The sequence below is a fragment of the Equus asinus genome, chromosome 10 (assembly GCF_041296235.1).
Source record: "Equus asinus isolate D_3611 breed Donkey chromosome 10, EquAss-T2T_v2, whole genome shotgun sequence".
Lineage (NCBI taxonomy): Eukaryota > Metazoa > Chordata > Mammalia > Perissodactyla > Equidae > Equus > Equus asinus.
Genome location: NC_091799.1, coordinates 31,439,566 through 31,462,346, shown reverse-complemented (window position 1 = coordinate 31,462,346; position 22,781 = coordinate 31,439,566). Strand labels below are relative to the sequence as shown.

The 22,781-nt window shown below is 43.2% G+C and overlaps 2 protein-coding genes and 1 long non-coding RNA gene across 4 annotated transcripts in view; 1 reads left to right on the top strand and 2 right to left on the bottom strand.

The window, feature by feature from the left end:
- Positions 1-22,781, bottom strand: part of LOC106822376 (major allergen Equ c 1-like) — a 441,100-nt gene that overhangs the window by 219,054 nt on the left and 199,265 nt on the right. The gene's annotated exons all lie outside the window — the stretch shown is intronic.
- On the top strand, positions 594-4,942 carry LOC106822385 (major allergen Equ c 1-like). The gene is made up of 7 exons (XM_014827568.3): positions 594-740; positions 1,093-1,229; positions 1,971-2,044; positions 2,719-2,829; positions 3,177-3,278; positions 3,456-3,501; positions 4,667-4,942. Exons 1-6 carry the CDS (start codon positions 645-647, stop codon positions 3,497-3,499), a joined length of 564 nt encoding a protein of 187 aa, XP_014683054.3. The 5' UTR covers positions 594-644; the 3' UTR covers positions 3,500-3,501; positions 4,667-4,942.
- On the bottom strand, positions 9,073-22,212 carry LOC123289320 (uncharacterized). Its single transcript, XR_006533213.2, has 3 exons — positions 20,977-22,212; positions 10,043-10,208; positions 9,073-9,304 (listed from the first exon to the last, which is right to left on the bottom strand). It is a non-coding gene; the product is annotated as an uncharacterized lncRNA (long non-coding RNA).

The following is a 22,781-nucleotide window of genomic DNA, read 5'->3' as shown; positions in this document are numbered from 1 at the left end:
TATTGTGGGGAAAGGAAAGGCTGCAGGGGTTGAGTTCAGAGAACATGGAAAAGGACTTAAAATGTACTGACTACCAGACATCATACTTTAAAGACATTATTTTATTCAACGCTATTTTAATCAACTCCATCTCAACGCTTTGTGATAGGTACTATTATGTTTGGTAGAGACAGTTTGTTTCTGAGGCTAGTAAAAGTGGAGTAACTCACCTAATTCTGTATGTGATGTGAGAGGTGGAACACAGATTCCCCACACATTCCATTTCCAAGTTATACTCCATTCTTGCCACACATAAGTGGCTTTCTGATTGCAAGCCAGATCCACAGTTAAATCTGCTTCCAAAAGGCAGCCCTTTACTGCATCCAATATTTTTCTTGAGTATATGTTTTGAGAAATTTAAAGTCACCAAATAGATCTAAAAGATAGGAGCACGCCAAGTTTCAAAAGGGCAGGAACAATCCTTGGCCTCCCACCAGGGAATGACGGACCACTTCATGGAGTGGGAGGAGGAAAGATGGTGCCCCGGGGGCAAAAATCTGGACCCAGAATGGATATAAAGAGAGAGGAGCTGGGGAGTGGAGCCACCATGAGGGAAAGACTCACTCCCGGTGACTATAGAGGAGTCAGTGCTGTTCCCGGCCAGGATGAAGCTGCTGTTGCTGTGCCTGGGGCTGATTCTTGTTTGTGCCCAACAGGAAGAAAACAATGATGTTGTGATAAGAAACTTCGATATTTCAAAGGTAGAGTCGGTAGAGCAGAGTGACTTCTGACTGTGGGGGGCGGTTCAGAGGGTTCTGAAGCAAGGTGGCCCTACCGGAGGGCAGGACATATTAGACAAAAGGAGTGGCTGCAGACCTTGAACTAAGAGCAATTGTACCATGTTAAAGAATGACAACACTTGGGGACCTCCATTCTCACTCGAGGGACAGTGGAATGAGCCCTAGATGTGCTGTCAACTGACCTGAGTTCTAATTCCCTCTTCACATCACCATTATGAGTCCTGGTCCACAGCACTGAGTTCAAGAAGACCAGTGTTCATGTGGGATCCCCTCTCCTCTTTGCTTACCCAATCATTTTATTTATTTATTGCAGATTTCAGGAGAGTGGTATACCATTATCTTGGCTTCAGACGTCAAGGAAAAGATAGAAGAAAATGGTAGCCTGAGGGTTTTTATGGAACTCATCTATGCCTTGGACAACTCTTCTCTGTACTTTAAATTTCAAACAAAGTAAGTGTGGCCTTTTTTACTTGGGAGAGGAAAAAGCGAAGCCTGACTATGGTTTTGGACCTCTATACACACACACCCGCCCCCCCCAACATATGTACACCTACATTCTGGGTCCGTATCCAAAATCAGAGCCCCTCATCTGGTGCTGATCTAGGGCTTGATGAACCTGGGGCTTTTCTAGATTCAGAGATAAGAATTGGTGCCAAGAATAAATTTATATGACATTAGAAGAGTTAAGGGGTAGGGGGGTATTAGAATCATCAATAGTGTGGCCCAATTGCATAGATTAAGAGCATAGGATTTGTAATCAACAGCCTGTCTAGCTCTTGAATCTATCTCTTACTGGTTGTGTGACCAAGAAAACTCATCTCTTTCCACCCCAAATTCCCCTTGGGTACAAGAGGATGATAATAATTCTCCCTCATGGTTTTTTGTGAGGACCAAGTGAGGTAATGTTTATTTATCTGAGAGGCTGGCACATGGTGAGCACTCAGCCAGTTATCAAGACAAGTAGCTGTAATAACAGTAATAGTGGGAAGTAATGGTAGAGTAACAGGGGTAGGAGTAGTTGAGTCATTCTCAAAGTATCAAATAGAGTGAATGATGGAAATAAAAGCTCTTTGAAAACGGTACAACAAAATGTTAAACAGTTAAGTGGAATAAGAAACTCAAGTTACGGGTAGAGTGTGAGGGACCTGCCACATCAGTGTCTCCTGGGCATCAGCTCATTGCATTTTACAGGGTAAATGGAGAGTGTACTGAATTTTCTGCAGTTGCTGACAAAACAGAAGAGGATGGTGTATATAGTGTTAACTGTAAGTATACGAAACATGTCTTCCTCTACTCTGCTTCCAACTGCAACTAAACTCCAATATCTTCAAGATCTTGCTCAATTACTGATCAGTGCCTATTTAGTCAATGTAATGGAGGCCACCTAATAGCTAGTATCCTGAATGTGGAGATCCTTGTGCATAAAAGCTGATACCTTGCACATAATACCATCAGATAAAGAAAGCAATTTGTTCATATGTACCTCCTGCAACAAAAGAAAATTGGCAAAAAAAAAAAGTAAATTGGCAGGACAGCTGCTCATTCCCTGCCCACTTTCTGATGACACCTGGTGGCCCTTGCCATAGCACACTGCTCAGGAGATCACACTGGGTATATAATGCCAGAGCAGCTTATAGAGAGGACAGAGACGCACAGTTGGCAGAGATGGCCAAGAGAAGTAGGTGAGTCTCAGAGAGCATGACACAGGGTCACTTACCACTGCAGCTGAAGTTTTCAACCAAAGTAGTCAACCTGCCAGTATCCCTTAGAAGTCACCTCATGAAGCCCAGGGAGATGCAAATGGAAGGCATTAGCTGTCACTCTCTGTCTCTTCCAGCATATGCACTTGAATTTGGTTAGTGGGAGAGAATAAGTAAAGTGTTTTACTTGCTTCCGATGGACCAAAGAAGTTCTGAGCTATGTTCTTTTTCCTCCACAGATGATGGATACAATGTATTTCGCATAAGTGAATTTGGCAATTCTACCTATATTATTGCTTATCTCGTGAATTTCAACAAGGACAGGCCATTCAAACTGTTGGAGTTCTATGGTAGAGTATTTTCACGCTGGCACTCATCTTGGGGTGGGGAGAAAGGGGAAAGAAGGAAGCCTGGAGACACAGGGGTCCTCCCAATCTTATCCTGGGAGTTTCTCCTCCTCTGAAAACAGATGCTCAGCTTTCGTAACCCCTCAGGCTTGGTGATGGGAAGATGAAATCTCTCATCATGCCAGAAGGAGATTCTAAAGATGTCAAATTCAAGACAGGTTAGATCCCATCCCCATGACTCTGCCTAAGCACCCAATCAGTGTCATCCATCCTCCCATCCACCTGGAGCCCCTCATGAGCCTCAGTGACAAATATACAGGACACAGTAGTTATTGTCACTCTTCCTACAGCTCGAGAACCAGATGTGAGTCCAGAACTCAAGGAAGAGTTTGTGGAAATTGCCCAAAGACAAGGAATTGTTAAGGAAAACATAATTGACCTGACCAAAATTGGTAAGTTCAGCTATCTCTGGTTTTCTCTTCCTAAATTCCCATGTTACTGAAAGGAGAAATCCAAGAAAAGGTGATACCTCCAATCAGTCCGCTTTGTCCTAACCTGGAGAATCATTTGGTTTCTCTCTGGGAAATAAACTGCAGTTGGTTTGAATGTGCTCTGCTCTGCCTCTACAGATCGCTGTTTCCAGATCCGAGGGCGCGGAGTGAGCCAGGCTTAGAGGTGGGTGATCTCTGGTGGTGAGGGGGTGACCCAGGGACCAGTGCCTTCCAAAAGCATTAGGGGTTTATGTCTAAAGATTACAATAGAAATAATGTGGTAAGGCAGCTTGTGGAGAGAGCTTGAAATTTGGAGTTGGAGCACCTGGGTTCAGGACCCACTCCTACCATGAGCTTTTGAGCAAATGATCTAAGCAATTAAAAGGGAAACTATGATGTTTACTTACAGATTTACTGTGTGGATAATAATGCTGGTGAAAAGGGCTCAATGATTGATAACGTGCTAAAAATCATTAAGACTTAAAGTTTTGGGGCCTGCTTGGTGGCATAGTGGTTAAGTTCACACACTCTGTTTCAGTGGCTCAAGGTTGGTGGGTTCAGATCCCGGGCACAGACCTACACACTGCTCATCAAGCCATGCTGTGGTGGCATCCCACGTAGAACAAAATAGAGGAAGTTTGGCACATACTTTAGCTCAGAGCCAATCTTCCTCACCAAAAAAAAAAAAAAAAGAGAGAGAGAGAGACAATGTTTTAAGTGGGAAAGGAGTAATAGCATGTGAGTATAACACTCAAATACATTCTGTATTTGTGGTCCGTCTTCCAAGTCCAGAAGGCTATCTCATCCTCAAATTTATGGCAAAAATGTCTTCCTTTGATCTCTGCACGGCCTTAACTTCTAATCTGGGAATGGAGTCGTCTAACCTTCCAGTTGTCTTCTGACTTGGAAAATAGACTCTGAGTTTCCTCATCTGTTTCCTGCCTCAGATTTATTGTGGGGCTTCATCCGGACAACTTATGTGAAATTCTTAGCCACTACAGCTTGCACAAATTCAGCACATAATCAAAGGTAGCTATGGCTTTGGACATTATTTTGCAATTTATCAAAAATGACAGAAATGAGCCCTGATTCCTTCATTGCTTCCATTCTTTGTTTCATAGACTCAGTCAAGGGAAGGGTAAGATGGGATCAGCAGTAGGAAAAGAAGTCACTTATGCCATGTCCTCCCTCCCACTATTCTGGCAAATAGCAGAGATATCAATTTGGTAACGCAGGTTGCTATCAATTTCTTCACTATTATTCTCTGTAATATAAATTCTCTTTGTCTTCAATTCAATCCATAAGTGCTTAATAAATTTCTGTGTTTGCTTTCTCATCGGCTTATGTAGTTGAGTGAGAGTGAATACTTCCTCACCTGGGCTCCAGAATCTTCCCTCTGTGATCCCCATGACATCTTGTGACAAGTTCTGTGACCTGATTTCCATCACTATCGCATGTGAAGGCATTATCTCTGCATCTTCCGGAACTTCCCTAATTGTCTAGGAAGACTCCTCAACTCACCAAGAATCAAGGTTTTACCCAAATTTCCCACTCTCTCTGCCATGCCCAGAACTCGACCATGCTGAGACCTCCCTCTACCTGATCAATAAATGATTAGCCTTGCAGTCATGTGACTTGTCTTTGTGTGTGTGAGAGATGTGGGGCTGACAGCAAGCAAATGAGGGGGCTTCCTTGGCCCTGTACCCATAACCCTCCTCTAGCTTCTCAGAATCTTCCCTGAGTTTCAGGATTCTCCCTCCTCTGCAGTAATTCTCTGTCCCTGTGAGGGCTGCTTGCCCTTTGATTTGCCTATTTCTCAGTGAGCTGCTGAGACAAACTATAAGACTTGCCCTATAATTTGGCCCATCCTACAATTCTCTTTTTCAATGAGTTACTGAGAGACAGATCTCGCTGAGGCTGATACCACCTGGACATGTTTCAGAGCATGCCGTCATATCCCAGCTTCTCTGTGTCATCCACCCTATGAGATGGCCCGTGTCCTTTCACGCTTTTGGGAAACCTCCTTCAACCACTGCTGTTACCTACTGTGAACATATTCAGTGAGATTCCATGACATGTGAGCAATACCTATCCTCCGCAATCTGTACTTGGTACAGTCAGGAGGCATCAAGCAGCCTAAATGTAATTAACTTCTTCTTTATGGAGCTTGCAGTCTTTGGAGAAAGGAAAATTAAAGATCTTCCTCTACTTATCATCTTTTCCTGACAGTGTAAAATTTACACACAGGTGTTGGGGCAGAGCAAGACATGGGCGGGGGTTGTCATGCAAAAAGAATGACTCAGTCACCATGGACATAAGGTTATGGAGAGAAGGCTTTCTAGGCGTCTGATGCTCCCCATATCTTACCCCACCTCCAGATCAGAAGATAAGTTAGCTTCAGGCTTATGACTCCTGACTGAAGCAATGGGTCTGGTTTGCTGAAATATGACAAAAGGCTATGCAGAAAATCAATCCGTCATATTAGAATCTTTCACTTATAAATGTTGGCATTTAAGGGTCAGAACAGCTGATATCCAGAAGGGCACAGCCCAGCATTTCCTTGAGATAGCTGAGAACATTAACTACCGTAGCAACCAATGCAAGGACGGCCACATTGATGGTGAAGATGGCTGGGTTGTACCACAGGTCAGGAAACTGCAGCCCAGAGGGAGGCACAAAAAGACCCTCAGCTGATCCCAGGTCAAGATGGCAGCTTGAGCTCACACTGAAACTTACCCTCCAAATCCGGATGTTTTAAGCAAACGAGGCATGAAATGTTAAGAACACTCAACAGCAAGGAGTGAAGAGGTTTGTAGATCAGAAATGGAGCAGTTCTTTTCACAGGAAAAGAAAGAAAACAGATGGGAATGATGTGGGTAAACAGGCCAAAGCAGCACTGTCCTCTGGGTTCTGAGTACAGATCTGGGTCACACGTGCAGAGTTGGAGGCAAGTGTGGCAACGGCCAGGTGCAGCTGAAGATGCATACCTCTGAGAAGCAGGGGCTGAGTGAGAATGAATTTGAAGACAGCTCCTCTCCCTCACCTGGGGTCACAGAAAGAAGCTGACTGCCTGGGCCTACAAAGGAGGCATTGCCACCCATTTGAGAAAGAAAAAAAGCAGCCACTCCTATCCTGGAACTGGCTTGACGCTCATAGCTAGGCTTATATGTTATCACAGGCTGGCTGGATGCTCACGGCTAGGCCAAGTTTTTCTGTTGGACGGAAACAATCTTATAAAACATCAGCATCACACAAGGTCTCTCCAAGTTCATAAAAGCAAGATCGTTCTGGGGCCGGCCAGGTGGCGCAGTGGTTAAGTTCACATGTTCTGCTTTGGCGGCCCGGGGTTCACCTGTTTGGATCCTGGATGCGGACATGGCACTGCTTGCCAAGCCACACTGTGGTAGGCATCTCACATAAAGTAGAGGAAGGCGGGCATGGATGTTAGCTCAGGGCCAGTCTTCCTCAGCAAAAAGGGGAGGATTGGCAGCAGATGTTAGCTCAGGGCTAATCTTCCTCAAAAAAAAAAAAAAAAGATCATTGTATAATCTACAAACATGCCCCTCTCTCTGCTAGAATGAGTGACTACTACTTCTTTACTGATTACAGCTTTATCCTCATGCTTATCTCCACTCCCTGTAGACTATAGACAAGATTTATTGGGATATCCATTCACAGACTTCCCCCAGCACCCAATTAGAGCTTCCTTAGATCCTCCCCAAATCCTATAGTAGGTTCTTCCTAACAATCTCTTGCTGAGATACCCATGGTCCCCAATGGTGAGCATTCTTGCTAGCTGCAATAATAACCCAGCTTATTCCACTACAGGGATGTTGCTGGTGGTCTTTGGTTGAGGAGTATTAACATTTTTAGGACTAGAACCCAGGCCCACTCCATGCATGTGCTGCCTGGAATTCTGGGAAGCACCAAGCTAAACCACAAAATGCAGGGCCTGGTTTAATGCTTTGCACCCTATAGGGGCTGGGACATGGGACAACTCCAGGGATTTTGCTCTGAGCAACTGGAAAAATGCAACTGCCATTTCCTCCAGTCAGCTGGAAGAACCAGCTTAGTGGGAAAAGATAAAGATCTCAATTTTGGACATTTCATTAATTTATCTAGCTAGACTACTATACAAAAGAGACCCAACCATAATCCAGTATGGTTTAATGAAGACAGAATTAATTTTGCTCTCCTAGGAATAATCTGAAGTAAGTGTTCCAAGTTGGCTGGCAGCTCTGTCCCATGTAGTCATTCAGGAGCCCTGTTCTTTCTATCTGTTTCTCCACCAACCCTAGGACATTGTCCTCATCTGTGTGGTTACAGCGGAGGTGCAAGAAGTAAGGGAAAAGAGAATGCTGTGGAAGCATGGTCTTATGCCCACTGTCCTCCTTGGCCCCTGGCTCTGTGAGGTTCTTCCTTGTCACTTATCCCCCATGGTCACATCCACTTCCTGCTTGTGCAGGTTTGAAGAGGTTATTCTGAGGATTAACGAGTCACATGCTTTTGCTATAGGCCACATCTAAATGTCTTTTGGCCATGCAAATTCCTCAAAAGCTCAGTAGGCTTCTGATGTATTTGTCTCTTGACTCCTCCATGTGCAGATAATCAGATCCCAAAAATCTTATCTAGACATAGAGTTAAGCCTAGAAACTCTGGTGTTTTTCTACATTGGGCTTTATGCCCTGCCCAGCCATCTGCTTTTCTCAATTTAATGGTGGCTACTTCGAGGCCATCGAAAACAATGGATTTGGGTGGGGTGAGCCCTTAATCTCTTCTTTGCCAGCAGGCTCACAACCTTTCATGACAGCAGCTTTCTCTCCTAAGACCAGACTTCCACTTCACAGCCACTGCTTACAACTGCTTCACTTTGGGTAAAGAAGCAGTGACCCTCACTCAGCTTAGAGTGAGGCTTCAGGCAGAGGGGGCCTCCCTTTGCAAAGCTGTGCTACTTTCTCTGCTTGCAGCCTCGGTGCCTCTAGCCTTGGTTCCTCCCTCTTGTATGTTTTGCTGAAAGCAGCAAGAAGTCCTGCACATGATACCAATATTCCAACACCCTGAATCTTTTCTATTTCTCCCCCTAGCTACAGCCTCTGTCAGCACATGGTCTGTTTTCCAAGGACAGCAGGAACCATTTGACCAAATGTTTTCCCAACATGTAATGAGAGTTACCGGCTTTCCAGGCTGTGACAGCTGAATCCTTCATGCCCAACACGAGCCCTCGAGTAAACTGACCACATCTTTTAGGTTCTCTCAATTGCCTCAGCTAGCAAATCTTCACCATATCCCACATACATTTAACTGGCCATAACTTATTAAAATCATGAGAAAGCCAGACACTGCACTTGTTACTGAAGATCGAGTCAGTTAAAGGACCTCTGAAATGTGGAGCCATTTATGTCTGATAAAGATCAAAGCTTGAGAACCTTTGCTGGCTAGTTTCCCTGAAGATATTTAGAATACAAATCTCCATTCAAGTTAGGATGAATGACCCTTTGTATTCTGTGCATCCGCCCTCTTAGTGTAAAGTGTCCTTGCTAGTCTGATTTGCTTTGGCTGTGCTCATTGACATCAAGATCCGGACTTTAAAAACTCCTTATTTTTTCCTGGGCATGTAACATTTAGTCTTAAAGCCATAAACAGTCATTACTTTTCTTTGGGAAGTACTTTCCCCCAGTGGCTGTGATGCCCCTAGGAAATAAAAGACTGCTTTTTCTTTTTTTTTAAATAGAGAACATTAAGACTCTAGTCATCTCCATTTGTACCTGGTTGCAATAAATGAATGCCACTAACAGGTTGATTTAATAAGAGATCTCATTATCAGCAAGATAAATGTGAATTTTCTTCAACAAATTAAAAGGGAATGTACTGGATCTATATATTTACAAGTGGTTGTTGAAATAGGTGTTTCTGTGGGGGGGTATAAGGGCTGGCACCTCCGATTCCACCATCTTGCTGATGTCAACCCAGATCAGTTATAATTGCACCTAAAAGACACACAGAGAAAAAGACACTAAGTGTTCAAATGTATTTTTTAATTTTCTAAAATATCTAATGAAATCAGGGATGAAGTGAAAGTTATGGTGGAATCAGCCATTACAGGGGCTATGCTGCTGCTTCTTGCTATACTTTGCTCAGGGACTGGAGGGCCAGGCTCACAGCCGAGTCCCATTGGGGATTTTCCACCATGATATTTGATGCGGGGTCGGTGAGCCGAGGAGTCGAAAGAAAGATTTCTTGGACTCTCAAGATGTGGCAGTAGTGCTCTTTTTATTTAGAGAATAGTGTGGAATAGCATGGGGACAGGACCTATGGGCAGTCAGAGCTCCTGCTGCTGCCCTGAGTTGAGGGTTAGGGCTAATTTTATAAGGCATGGGTACGTGACTTACTTTTACTGGAAAAAGAAAAGATGATGTAAAAAGTCATTAAATGATTTCAGTGCAGATGGGGTTTGGTTACTGTATGGTCATATAACTTTAGATACCAATCTGGCCATATAGAGCAGCATGTAGGTGAGGATGCCCTGGGCTTCTCTCCCTGGGGCAGCCCTAATTCATACCATAAAAAAATCCACTGGGTCATATAGTTTGGCATGTAGGCCAGGTCACCTTGGGCTTCTCTAGCTGAGGCCGCCTTAATCCATATCATAACCCCCTCCCCCCCGAACCCATTTGGCCCTGAAAACTTTTGGGGATATGGACGATGGTTCAGACTTCTGTAACTACCTCTGGTTGTACAAGGCTGTAGCGCTGTCCCTAAATGGGGCCATAGGTATAGGTAGGAGGTTCAGCGGACCGGAAGACTGCACCCGCAGAGTCCAAGGCTGACAAGGCATCCAGAGCCTCTGGGGACGAGAGAATCATTTGACGAGAGGTGGTCCAGGAGGTGAAACTTTGTTGACATGCGGAAGACAAACAATGAAACAGATAGCAAATTATAATAAGAAATACAAGCAATATGATTAACCCAATGAACAAGGTTTTGATAGCAGTCCATAAACCTGGTCCTGACCAGGAGTTCAACCAGTCATTTAGAGATAGGGCAAGGTCAGACATGGACTTAATTTGGTGGCTCATATCAGATAGGAAGCCGGAGGTATTTTGATGGTAGTCAGGGATATAGACACAACACTCAATTTTTATAATGGCACAGGTGCCCCCTTGCGCTGCTGTCAAGACATCCAGTGCCATTCGGTTTTGGAGGACTGCCTTACGCATTTGGGATACTTCCAAATCGAGCAGCAAAAGGCTATGTTGTGTATCATTTAATGCCTTCATAGTAAATTTGTTTAGGACTTCCATGTGCAAGATGACACTTTTGATTCCTAATTGAGGAAGGAAAATTGAGGAAAGATGGTCATACCAGTGGAAGACGGAGTGGGTCCAGCACTGTTGCAGGTTGGGTAGGTTAGCAGGAGGAGATATAGTAAATGTAGTTCTACCCTGCATCCAGACAAAGCATAGGCTGCATCATCCAATCCATCCAGGTGGTAGCCAAGGCCATAAGCTGGAGCCACATAGCCACTGAGTGCCATTAGGGGCTAACCAATGCGTGCTGGGCCGTCTATCTCAGTCAATCCCAAACCAATCAGTATTTTTTTTAAGGCTATGATATGAGAACACATATAACGGGGAATTTTTCCCATAGGTCGGGTGTTATTAGGCCATGTATCACAAGTGTGATTGGTTTGTTCGCAACATAGAGTGGCCTTTTACTGAGTTGACCACTAGTAGGAGTGAGCCAAATATATTCGTCCCAAATTTGATATAGTCCATCCTGTGTGTATCGATAAGTTGGGGACTTTACCTTTGGAACTTGTTGTTTATGATCCACCTGTGACAGGGCAAATCTAGTCAGTATTTGGGCAGTAGTATTGAAGGAAAAGGTTTGATTGTGGCCAGGGAACTCCCAGGTATCAGAGACAGATGGCCACAGGGAGACATTATGATTAGTAATAGATGAATCTTGTGGAAGAAAAGAGCTAGAATCTAATATCTGTGAATGTGTACTATAGCTTCTACTGAAACATAATTTTTTTCTCTAAAATCACCCTCATTTTCACAAAAGATAGCCAAATTAAGATTAACTGGTTTGCAAATACAGTGTAAATACAACTTGGTCCAATTATTTACATAAGTGCAGCAAGAACAGTAATTGATTATACAGGCTTTTTTTTTAAATCTGCTTTGCTGGAATTTTTTTTATGAGGAATCTCTGATTGAACTGTAAAGGCCTCTCGAGGCCTAAAAGCCAAGCCAAGGACTGACTTGCCATCAGATTTTGCCTGTAGTACCTACAGATTTGGGTGGATTTCTCTCTTCTCGAGTTCCCCCAAAATATTCTGAGGTTCCTGTACCTGCCAGATAAGCAAGCTTCCTTACTTACCGGGTAAGATTGCCAGACTCTCTGTAAACAAGGTACCAGGCCCATATTTCCAAGTGGTTTTATTTCCAGAAAGTCCAATCTTTGTTCCTGAAAAGCTGTCTTGTCATATTCAAGCCTGTATGTTTCTCTCAAATATGACATTCCAGTCAAAGCCTTGGTAATATAATCAATGTGCCCTGTTATAAGGAGACCAAATTCTTAGTGAACTTATGCAAATAACTATATTGCCACGAAATAACCATACTCACAAGAATTTCCAAATTCTGGAGGGTTCAGGTAGGGAGAAAAAGATAAATGTTTCAGTTTTGCTCATAAAGATATATTTCACTAAATTGCTGTAAGTCATAGTTAGCATAAGAGAAAAGAGAAAAAGATTTCCTTAAATATGACAAAACAAAACAAAACTTCAAAACTCAACAATATTTCAAACAGAAGTCATAAAAAATTATAATCATCCTCATCAGTTCACACAGTCCTGTATAATCAGTTCTTGAGCTTAATCTTCTGTTAGCAGATCTATGAGCTCAGCTTCTCCGTTAGAATTCTATAATTTCTTACCCAGTTCAGTTTTACAATCTGAAAGCTTATCAGAAACCTGTAGCTTAGAATCGTGTGTCAGAATCTTTTCCAGGAATTTCTCTGAAGATGAAACATATTTGCAAAAGCAAAAAGCAAAAAAGCAAAAAGTTGCAAACAGCAACTATCTGCAAATAGACAAGACTCAAAAGGCCAATGAACAAAGAAACTTGACTGCTTCTCTGACATACAACACTTCAAGATAACGATTGGAATTACGACCGATAACCAGGACAGATCAAAATTTTAGGAATGCTGTATAATTTTAAGACATCTATATCAATAGCATTTACCCACATAATACCACCTAAGGAAGTTTATCATCACTTATTTGACAATGCTTCCCATGTAGTTTAATAGACCAAATAAACCTAATTAGTTTTTTCCTCCTTATAGGAAGAGAGAGCAAATTTCTTTGAGAAGTCTTAGGGGCCCTCTGAAAATCCTCAGAGAAATTTTTCTTCCGTCTGCCAGGTCAAAAGAAAGCCTTCATTCAGGATTTGAATATTTTTGAGGGAGAAGCTTGTCAAAAATATCAAAAGTTTTTAAAATACTTGTTCAAATAGGAAACAACGCTCACTGTTAAACAATGCTCAGGTATCCATTCAAAGTGACAACAGAGACAGTCAAGAGCAAACAACACAGTCAAAAAATTTTAGGAGACCTTTTTCTTTCTGAATATAGGAAACTGTTTTAACAAAACATAGACTTTTGTCTTTTAGGTAGAGTTAGAGCAGGCCAAAAGTTCAAGAAAATTATCCTTTGAGAGAAAACCAAATTTTAATTTCTGTACCAGCTTATTTTTAACATTAAAACTCATTCACTTAATTGGATTTACTTTAATCTTAGTCTACTTGACCAGGCATAAAACTCCTTTCAGGGTTTCTCCTTCACAAACCTTCTACAACTTTCTTTTTGCCTTCAGAATTTGTCCCAAAGTCTTTCTTTTTTTCCTTTCTAGTACTTTAGGACAAATTTATCTTTCTTAACCCATCAGACAAAAATACTTCCATTCTTTATACCCTCTTTACTGAAAACATACATTTTAACTTTCCTTGAATACAGAGCTGTTTTCCTTATTAATTTCCAGTAGCTTTAATTATATATGTTAATTAGAACTTTTAACCATTAACAGACCCTAGTGAACACTAAAAGGTAAGCAATTATGAATTGTCTTTTATATCAGCATTCTAAACACTTCATAATTTCTAGAAACACACTGCTTTACGGTAACAGACCCAAAGACTTTTAGCCTCTCTGCAATAAGAAGCCAAAAGTAGATAACTTAGATATGTTTAGCTGTAATGCTTGTGTGCTATCCAATCCAAAAATGACCCAGATGCTCAGATTTTTATCATTTAACTTAAGTTGGCAAAACTCAAGATTGTTGTCAAAAAGAATTTAGAAGCTGTTTTTTGTTTTTCAAGTATACAGACCATAAAACAGTTATTGTACCCACAAAAACTTCATCAGACATTAGACAAAACTGGTCATCATTTAAAGCTATTATTTTGCTGACGAATTTAACAGACAATGTGAACTTATTTGACTAGTAAACCCAGGCTGCAAGCCTGCATCACATGCAAATACTGACAACTCTGACAAGAAGACTATTTTCAATCAAACCAACAAACTTTAACAAGCTTTCATTTACCAAAGGTTAATTCACATCAAGTTAACTTGAAAGACATTGGATTAATTTCTACTACGTTTAGAATTTATGTAAGTGCTTACTTTAAGCCAATTAAACCGAGCTCTTAATTTTGGCCATACCATCCGGAGGTAAAAATATCACACATATAACATACGTAAGACATACGTACACAGAGACTGCACAGCTATTGTTTTTTTTAACCAATATTTGTGGAGAAGACACTCAAGATGCTAGATTTTTTGCAAGGGCACGCTTATGGCCATTTTTCCTCTCCCCTCCTCTTTTTTTTTTTCCCCTTCAGTCTTAGGAATTAGTGATGGGGTAGATAGTAGTTCCTGGAGAGGGGAGATGATAATCCTTTTCATGATAAAGGAACTAGGTGGAATCTGAATTGCCTCTAGAGCTGTATTTCCAGTCTTGCAAGGATTTTCTAAGGACAGTTGCTCTTGATTTCCCAGAAACTGGATTGTAACTTGAATGACATTCTAGGTTGATCTACCTGTCCAACTACATCATAAAGGCACAGAGAAACCCCTCAAATTTTCTCCCAGATGGAGTTTCTGGGGCATAACCCATGCAATTGAAAGTGTTTCTAATTAGTTAGAATGCACCCGAGCAGTGAGTCTCTGGGGATGCTAGGGCATTCCCCATGGCAGTAAAACCAGTGTCCAACTGACAGTGGACTGGAGAAGGGTGCAGTGCCCGATTGCGGGTGTCAACATAGTTATAAGATTTAATCAACGCCCACTTAGCCTGGGCACTTTGTCCCTGAACCAGCACAAGGGGAGCCAGGGAAGCAGGAGACAAAGGCGTGGAACTGGCTGGAGGCCGGGGCTCCCAGTGCCAGGGTTGAGAGTTAAGTCCCTGGCAAAAGGTTTTCAAGTTTTTCAATTTTACAGAAGGTCCAGGTTCTGGTCAGGTCCAGCCTGAACTTAACCTCGACTTGGTGACAACAGAGGAGATGATGAACGAAACAGACAAAGAAAGCAAAAGAGGGGATCAGACCTCACCCTCATGGCCACTTTCAGAGGGTTATCAAGATAAGAGTCACACAACAGTTCCCATGCTGGGGCACACTACCCTAGCACGACAGTTCACAGACTAAATCACAGGTCTCCTACCCTCATAGCCAACTCGGTAGGTGACTAAAATACTCAATGAGTCACCCGCCAAGAGAGGGCACCCCACTTGGGGTCGCCAGGGTGATCAGCCCCGGAAACCCAAAGTTGGGGCTCCCAGGGGTGGAGCCTTTGACTCTTTAAAGATTTCTTTGTTTCCCAGTTGCAAAGCTCAAAATGAGATGAAAGTGGCCATTGTAACTCCAAGAGAGACAAAAGAAATGGGTCCATTACCTTGAAAATCCCCCCTGAACCTAGGGCAGCGTCCTATCCATCGTTCCTACTGTGGGGTTCCTATAGCAAGGGGTGATGGGGGCGTCCCCCGGCATTGCATCTCTTGTATACCTTCCCTGTTATGCCTGGCAGTAACAGGTGCCTGGTGAACATCTTTTCTATTCTGCCTGGCAGCACAGGCCTGGTGAATGGTCCCCGAGAGAAAAGGAGAAAGAAAAGGAGCCATTACCTTGAAAATCCCCTCACTGGGGTTTCTGTAGCAAGGGATGATGGGGGCATCCCTTGAACATCTTCCCTATTCTGCCTGGCAGTAATAGGTGCCTGGTGAATGATCCCCAGAATAAAAGGATAGAGAAAAACAGTGAGGAATTTTCCACCAGTCTGGGGGACATTCTACCAATTGCAGCCTGGAGCCATTCTCCCAAGAAAGGGTTCCCATACTCAACCAAAGGTTAGAGTTTGGTACTTTCCTTGAACTGGAGTCCCGACTGGGACTTTCCCACAGTTCAGAGCATGGTCAGGTGCCATGGGAGGGATTACAATCCAGCCTTAGGAAAAGAAACCGTCCACGGGAGTCTTAGAGATTGGCGACCGTCCTAATGACTTAAGTGGCTGACCCGTGCCCATGTAAAATTTGTCTATTAGAGATAGAGTCAAGAAGGAATGGATTAATTCATTCTTCATCACCCTGAGGCTTAAGGTACTGATTCTCTTCAAGCTGAATGCCACAGTTTGCCCCATAGAGTAGCCATGGGGAGCAAACGTGGATTCATACAGCCATCCAAGAAAGTTCCCCATGGAGAAGTGAATTTAGATCCATCCTTGAAAAAGAGAAAGGCACAAGGAAAGAGGGCACTTACCAGAACTCGAGCTCACAAGCTGATGAAGCAAGTCCCCATACGGGCCACCAGAAATGATGTGGGGTCGGTGAGCCGAGGAGTCGAAAGAAAGATTTCTTGGACTCTCAAGATCTGGCAGTAGTGCTCTTTTTATTTAGAGAATAGTGTGGAATAGCATAGGGACAGGACCCACGGGCAGTCAGAGCTTCTGCTGCCCTGAGTTGAGGCTTAGGGCTAATTTTATAAGGCATGGGTATGTGACTTACTTTTACTGGAAAAAGAAAAGATGATGTAAAAAGTCATTAAATGATTTCAGTGCAGATGGGGTTTGGTTATTGTATGGTCATATAACTTTAGATACCAATCTGGCTATATAGAGCGGCATGTAGGTGAGGATGCCAGGGGCTTCTCTCCCTGGGGCTGCCCTAATTCATACCATAAAAAAATCCACTGGGTCACATAGTTTGGCGTGTAGGCCAGGTCACCTTGGGCTTCTCTGGCTGAGGCAGCCTTAATCCACATCAATATTTAAGTCATTTCTTATTAGTTCCTTATCACCCTACTGTCCCCTCACTGCCCATCAACACGTTCTTAGGCTCCAAAAACAAATTGAGTTGGTCAAAGGAAAGGAAATCAATTTGCTGCAAAGAGCACCATGGAATAATATTCCAAATGCAGGCAAGTATGAATTAGGATTACTCAGTAGATCACAGATGCCACCGTTCCTTCCAAGACTTAAAGATATATGTACAGAAACTCTACTTGTGCATCAAAAATACAGTTACGAAGCTCTATTCTTGGCATCCAGCTGAACGGAGAAATGGGTCCTGTATTAGTTTCCTGTTTCTGCTGTAACAAATTACCATAAACTTAGTGGTTTAAAACAGCACAAGTTTATAATATTAGTTTTGGAGGTCAGAAGTCTGACATGAGGCTCAGTGGGCCAAAACCAAGAAAGCCCTGTGTCTGTCATTTTATTCAGACAATCTTCTATATCCTTTCTTAGAACTTTAAAGTTTTCTCCCTGGTAATTTTCTTGTGTATTCTTAGTTGTTGATTCCTATATACTTTCACAGTTTTTTGGGGGTTTTTTTCGGTGAGGAAGATTGGCCCTGAGCTAACATCTTTTGCCAATCTTCCTCTTTTTTGTTTTTTCTCCCCAAAGCCCCAGTACATAGTTGGATATCCTAGTTGTAAGTCCTTCTAATTCTATGTGGGATGCTGCCACAGGATGACTTGATGAGCTGTATGTAGGTCCATGCTCAGGATCGGAACCAGAGAACCCTGGGCCACCGAATGGGAGCATGCGAACTTACCCACTAGGCCATTGTAGCCTGCCTCTGTCTTTTGCTTTTTTAACCATTAGTTATTGCTCTTAGTTTTTGCTGGTACAGTCATCCCTCAGTATCCGCAGGGGATTGATTTCAGCACCCTCAGCAGATACCAAAGTCCGCAGATACTCAAGTCCCCTACAAAACACGACTTAGTACGATAGACACACCTAGCTCTCCATATCTGTGAGTTTACATCCACGGATTCAACTTAATTCCTCTGTACCTGTCAAAATGTGATTTATGGTTGGCTGAATCTGCTAATGCGAAACCTACAGATATGGAGGGCAGACTACATAAAGAAATGTTATTGATTTTTGTAAATTGATCTCTCTAGCAACCTTGATGAAATTTTTTATTAGCTATAATAAAATTATTTCTAATACTTTGTGGATTCTGTTAGTTTTATAGGTATATGGCTATATCATCTGTAAATAATGTCAATGTATCTCTTCTAATCCTTATGCTTCTCTCTCCTTTTTCTTCTCTCCCGACAGTGTTAGCCAGAACCTCCAGGAACACGTTAAACATTGAAACCACATTTTCTATACCAGGGGTTGGAAAATTATGGCCCATAAGCCAAATCCAGCCCATGGCCTATTCTTGTATAGCCCATGAGCCAAGAACATTTGCAATCGATGTGATATTAGGAACATTAATTTTCAACCACGCTGGAGCAAAATGTTCTTCAAAAAAGAATTCCATTCTTCTGATATACCTGGATTTCCAAAAGAAAAAAATTGTACTCAATATTATATTTTGAATTCTATCAAAAAAAGTAGAAATGTGTTTTCTCTACTACTATATTGGCACATACATATCTTCAACCTCATCTCTTGGCCAAAATCTACAATATTTACTACTTGGCCCTTTAGAGAAAAAGTTTGCTGACCCTCTTTTCTACACCACGGCCTCTCCCCTTGACTGCTATTTGCTATAGTTTTTGTGCTACGTTTTCCCCCCAAAAAACATGTTTGTGAAATTGAGCCCTTCAGAGTGCCTTCAATAAAATGAGCATTAAATTATATGACTGAGGGATTAAGGAGATATTTTAAGTTGCCCTGTTACTGCTCCCCTTTAAATATCATGAACAACTTAAACCCACATGGAGGACATGCAGATAAATGTCAAATGAACTTCCAGAGTAAATATCAAACCAGGAGACCCTGAGGTTATTTGAGGTTTCAAGGACAACAGTGAAGATTCCAAATCTCTGTTCTTGGCTTAGAGGACCTTGTCACTTGATTCTCTTGTCCCAGGACAGAACTTGAGTTGAAACTGTCTGCTCCTGGAACCAGGCTGCTCAAAATACAAACTGCTGTTCTTAAAAACATTTCTTAAATATAGCATTCTTAAATAGCATTTCAGAAACATTGTTCTATTGGTTTCAAAACGTTTATGATGGATCTGTTTGGTTATTAGAATAATGGACAATTACTGGCTAACCACTTGGTAAAGAAAGAGAGAGAATTAGAGAGCCAGGTTGTTCAGGAGAGCCTGGCCCCCGAAATAGGACCTGGTCAGCAGCACTGACAGCCAGTGCCCAGCTGCCAGGATTCCCACAACCTAACACAACTACCTGCATTTTCCCTGTTTCCATTAAATCTGAATTAGTTATGCACACAATTTTCCTCAAACACCCCATGAGCATTCCCACCTATAGACCCCTGTTCTTGTTTCTTGCTCCCTTTGTCTGAGATACTTGTCCCCAGTATCTGCATGGCCCACTTCCTCATGGCCTTCTGGCCCCTATGAGTCACCTCACACAGAGGACTCCCCTGAACCCCAAGTACAAAGTAGCACTCTTTCCCCACCTTCCTTGACAGGATTTCATAGTTACTTGTCTAATGCCTGTACCCACACCCTCTAGAATGTAAGTGCAACAAAGTCAGGGACTTCTTTTTGTTCACTTCAGTAACCAACACCTGAAACACTGCCTAGCCTGACACACACACTCCATGTTCATTGTCTTAGTAAGTGGGCTTCCTTGACCTGCACAGGAAGAACGAGGGAACCCATCCTCTTTCTTCCTTGTCTTGTCCTAATATTTTCAGGAGGATGTCTCAGCTCAGACCAAAGAATGTGGGGCCCTTACCATTTTTCCCATTGGTGGAACTAGAGAGATGGGGATTCCAAGGAGACTGCTTCCTAAAATCTCTTCATAAAACCCTGGGCTCTTGGAACGGAGGCCTAGTTGTCCCTCACACACACAAGAGCAGGCCTAGCAGTCAACCTTCAAGAGAAGAACAAGGGATCCATGACCCTTTCTCCCCACCTCCTACAACCCTGGCCAGAGTGCTACCCCACTCCCATTTCTGTCAGCCACCTGGGGGTCTTGAAAGAAGTCAAGATTCAAGAAGCTGCTGACATGACAGGCACAGACTTGATCAGAGGGAGAGAGAAGGGTATTTCTAAAACATGACCCAGTCTTCTGAGTTGAGGCTGGGTGGGCTGAGAGCACCAGAGGTCTCTGTATACACAGATAAAAATGGAAGACCAGATTTGCAGGGTTCAGAAGAAAAGGAGGGACTGAGTGTGTGGGGAGCTCAGGAGACAGCCTTTAGCTGTGCTTCCTGTTTCCTGTTCCCTCAAATCAGTTTGACTGGTTTGAAGCACAGACTCTTGAAGTAGGTAAGTATATGTGTCTCCACTCAACAAAAATAAAGGGATTACTACCTGAGAGGTCATCTTGTATGATATGTATATTGCTATCCCTCTGCCCCAAACTGACAGCTATGCCCGCATCTCCACATTCCTTCAAGGCAGGAAAAGATATGTAGCAAGCTTTCCCCATCACTGAGCTGCTGCTCCCTATATTCCTTCACTGTCCTTTTCCATCTCAGATCTAAAGCAACGGATATGATAAGAATCCATTGATATCTTCCCCTTCTGTAAAAGGGCCATAATAATAATAATACCTAAACAATAGATTGTCACAAAGATTAAATTAGGTACTATTGCAAACCATTTAGAACAGTGACTGACACACAGTAAGTACTACCTAAAATATTTGATGTTATTATTCTTCTAATAAATTTCTGGATTCACTTTGCTCTTAGTTTAATTGTAATTTTTACATCTAGCTCCAAAATTGAGATTCATCCATAGTATGATGCATTTTTATTTTTGCAGTATGATTCTTATCAGATTTGATTATAAGATATTGTTAACTGCATAGAATACATGAGAGGTTTCCACCTGAAAATAGTTCAAATACCTTCAGGATGATCAGTTCTTTGGAGATTATCATTTAAATTACAGAGAATTTACCCGTAAAACCACTGGACCATCATTTTTGTAACTTGTTTCTTCAGTTTTCTATTTCTTTAGAAATAGATATTTGTGACATTTGTGTTGTTCACCAAAGATGTATGCTTCTCCTAGGCACGTTGCAATTAGATGTGGCCCTGTGACTTGCTTTGATCAGGGTAAAGTGAGCGTAAGTTCCAATGTCCTGGCCATCAGGATTTTTAAAAGCTCCCAGAGGACCCAAAAGTGTAGCCCAAACTGAAAAACACTTACGGAAGGATGGAATGAGTTGGTCACGCCGCGCATCTCTAAACTACACTCTCCAGCACTGGAGTCGCGGAGAGGCGGTGCCTGAAGCGGCCCCAAACGATGCTTTGCTGCTTTGCAGTTGCCAGGAGGCGGCCGGTGGGAGGCGAAATCGCGGATTGGCCACTTCACATCCGTCCCGGTGCCCACAGGAGCCCTGGAGAACAGTTCGGGTCCCCTCACAGGCGGCCTCGCGAACCCTCGTGTCTCAGGCTTGTCTCCCTGCAGTAGGGAGAGATGCACCCAGTGGGCGGGGACCTCGTGGTGTGCAGATGCGGGAGCCTGGCGCCGCGCTCTGAGGACGTCCGCGGGAAGCCTGGCGCCACCTGCTGGCCGACCGCGCGCATCTCAGGGCGCTGCTAGGAAAGCCGGGCGTCCCGCTGCCTGGGCTGAGTCCGGCGCAAAGCAGCCCCTGTGGGAGGCCTCTCCCAGAAGGCCTGGGGCTCTCGCTGGCTTCCTCGGATTCTGTGCAGGTCCGCGCGGAGCTGGAGGGGAAGGCAGCCCAAGGGGGCTGTGGGGAGATGAGGAAGTATGAGACTTCAGCCGGCCTCGCTGATGGGGAGGCTGGTACAGTTGCTCTGTAGAATCTGGGCGTCAGGAGCCTCCAAACCTCTGTGGCCTCCTCCCAGCCCCCGCGGGAGTGGCAGAGCTTAGAAATAGTGCCTGCAGGGGCCCTGTGTTGGGAGACTTTGCAGCCAGTGGATGGTTTGTTGTTTGCTGTCCGCAGGTTTATTAGAAGGGGCCCCCAAGTGTGCTTGGGAACCAGGAGCCTTTGCCTGTCAGAGCCCAGAGCCCATCTAGGGATGTCCAGAAGCTGGACCTCAGAACCAGGGTCTGGTGGGGAAGCAGCATCTGGCTGGAAGTGAGTGGGTTGTTCTGGAGTCTTCACTTCACCCAGCCTTTAGGAACTAAGGGAGCACCCCCACAATAGCCCGGAGCCTCCTTTCTGAAGCCTGTGAGTCAATGCAGTGTGGGGAAGTCATTAGTTCTGTCTTCCAAATAGAGACATTTCCCACATCACATCAGAAATGAAAGTCATGGTCATGAAAATCAGAGGTTCTGTGTGAAAATGCTAAGTGGAAAGTTACTTCCTATTTTAATAGTTTTATTGCGGTATAATTGACAACTGCACATATTTAAAGTATAAAATTTGATAAGTGTTTACATGGATATACCCATGAGACCATCACCACAGTCAGCACAGTGAATATGTCCATCATCCTCAAAAGTTCTCTCCGTCCCTTTGTCGTCCCTCCCTCTCACAGTGCCACTCAAGCCCCAGGCAACCCTTGAGCCACTTTGTGTCTCAAGAGTTTGCAGTTTTTAGAGATTTATATAAATGCAGGCTTTAGGATGTAGTCTTTTTTGTTGTTTTTCTGGCTACTTTCACTTGGTATAATTATTTTGACATTCATTCATGTTGTTTATCAATAGTCTGTTCCTTTTTACTGCTAAATAGTGTTTTGCTGTATGGAAGTGCCACAAGTGTTGACCCATCCATCTGTTTGATGGACATTTGGGTTGTTTGTTAGTTCTTGGCTATTTCAAAGAAAGCTACAGTGAACATTGGTGCACAAGTCTCTTTACAGCCATATGTTTACCTTTCTCTTGGGTTATACCTATGGGTGGAATGGCTGGGTCATGTGGTAGGTGTATGTTATTTAAGAAGCTGACAGACTTCTCTAGAGTGGTTGTACCATTTTGCATTTCCATCAGCAGTGTCTGCGAGTTCCGGTTCCTCCATATCCTCACCCACACTTGGTATTTTAAGT

Bases quoted from the DNA above. Each gene is read 5' to 3' on its own strand.
- LOC106822385 (XM_014827568.3), top strand. From the start codon at position 645: ATGAAGCTGCTGTTGCTGTGCCTGGGGCTGATTCTTGTTTGTGCCCAA. The intron at 741-1,092 runs GTAGAGTCGGTA...TATTTATTGCAG, and splicing joins GAAACTTCGATATTTCAAAG to ATTTCAGGAGAGTGGTATAC. The intron at 1,230-1,970 runs GTAAGTGTGGCC...TGCATTTTACAG, and splicing joins TACTTTAAATTTCAAACAAA to GGTAAATGGAGAGTGTACTG.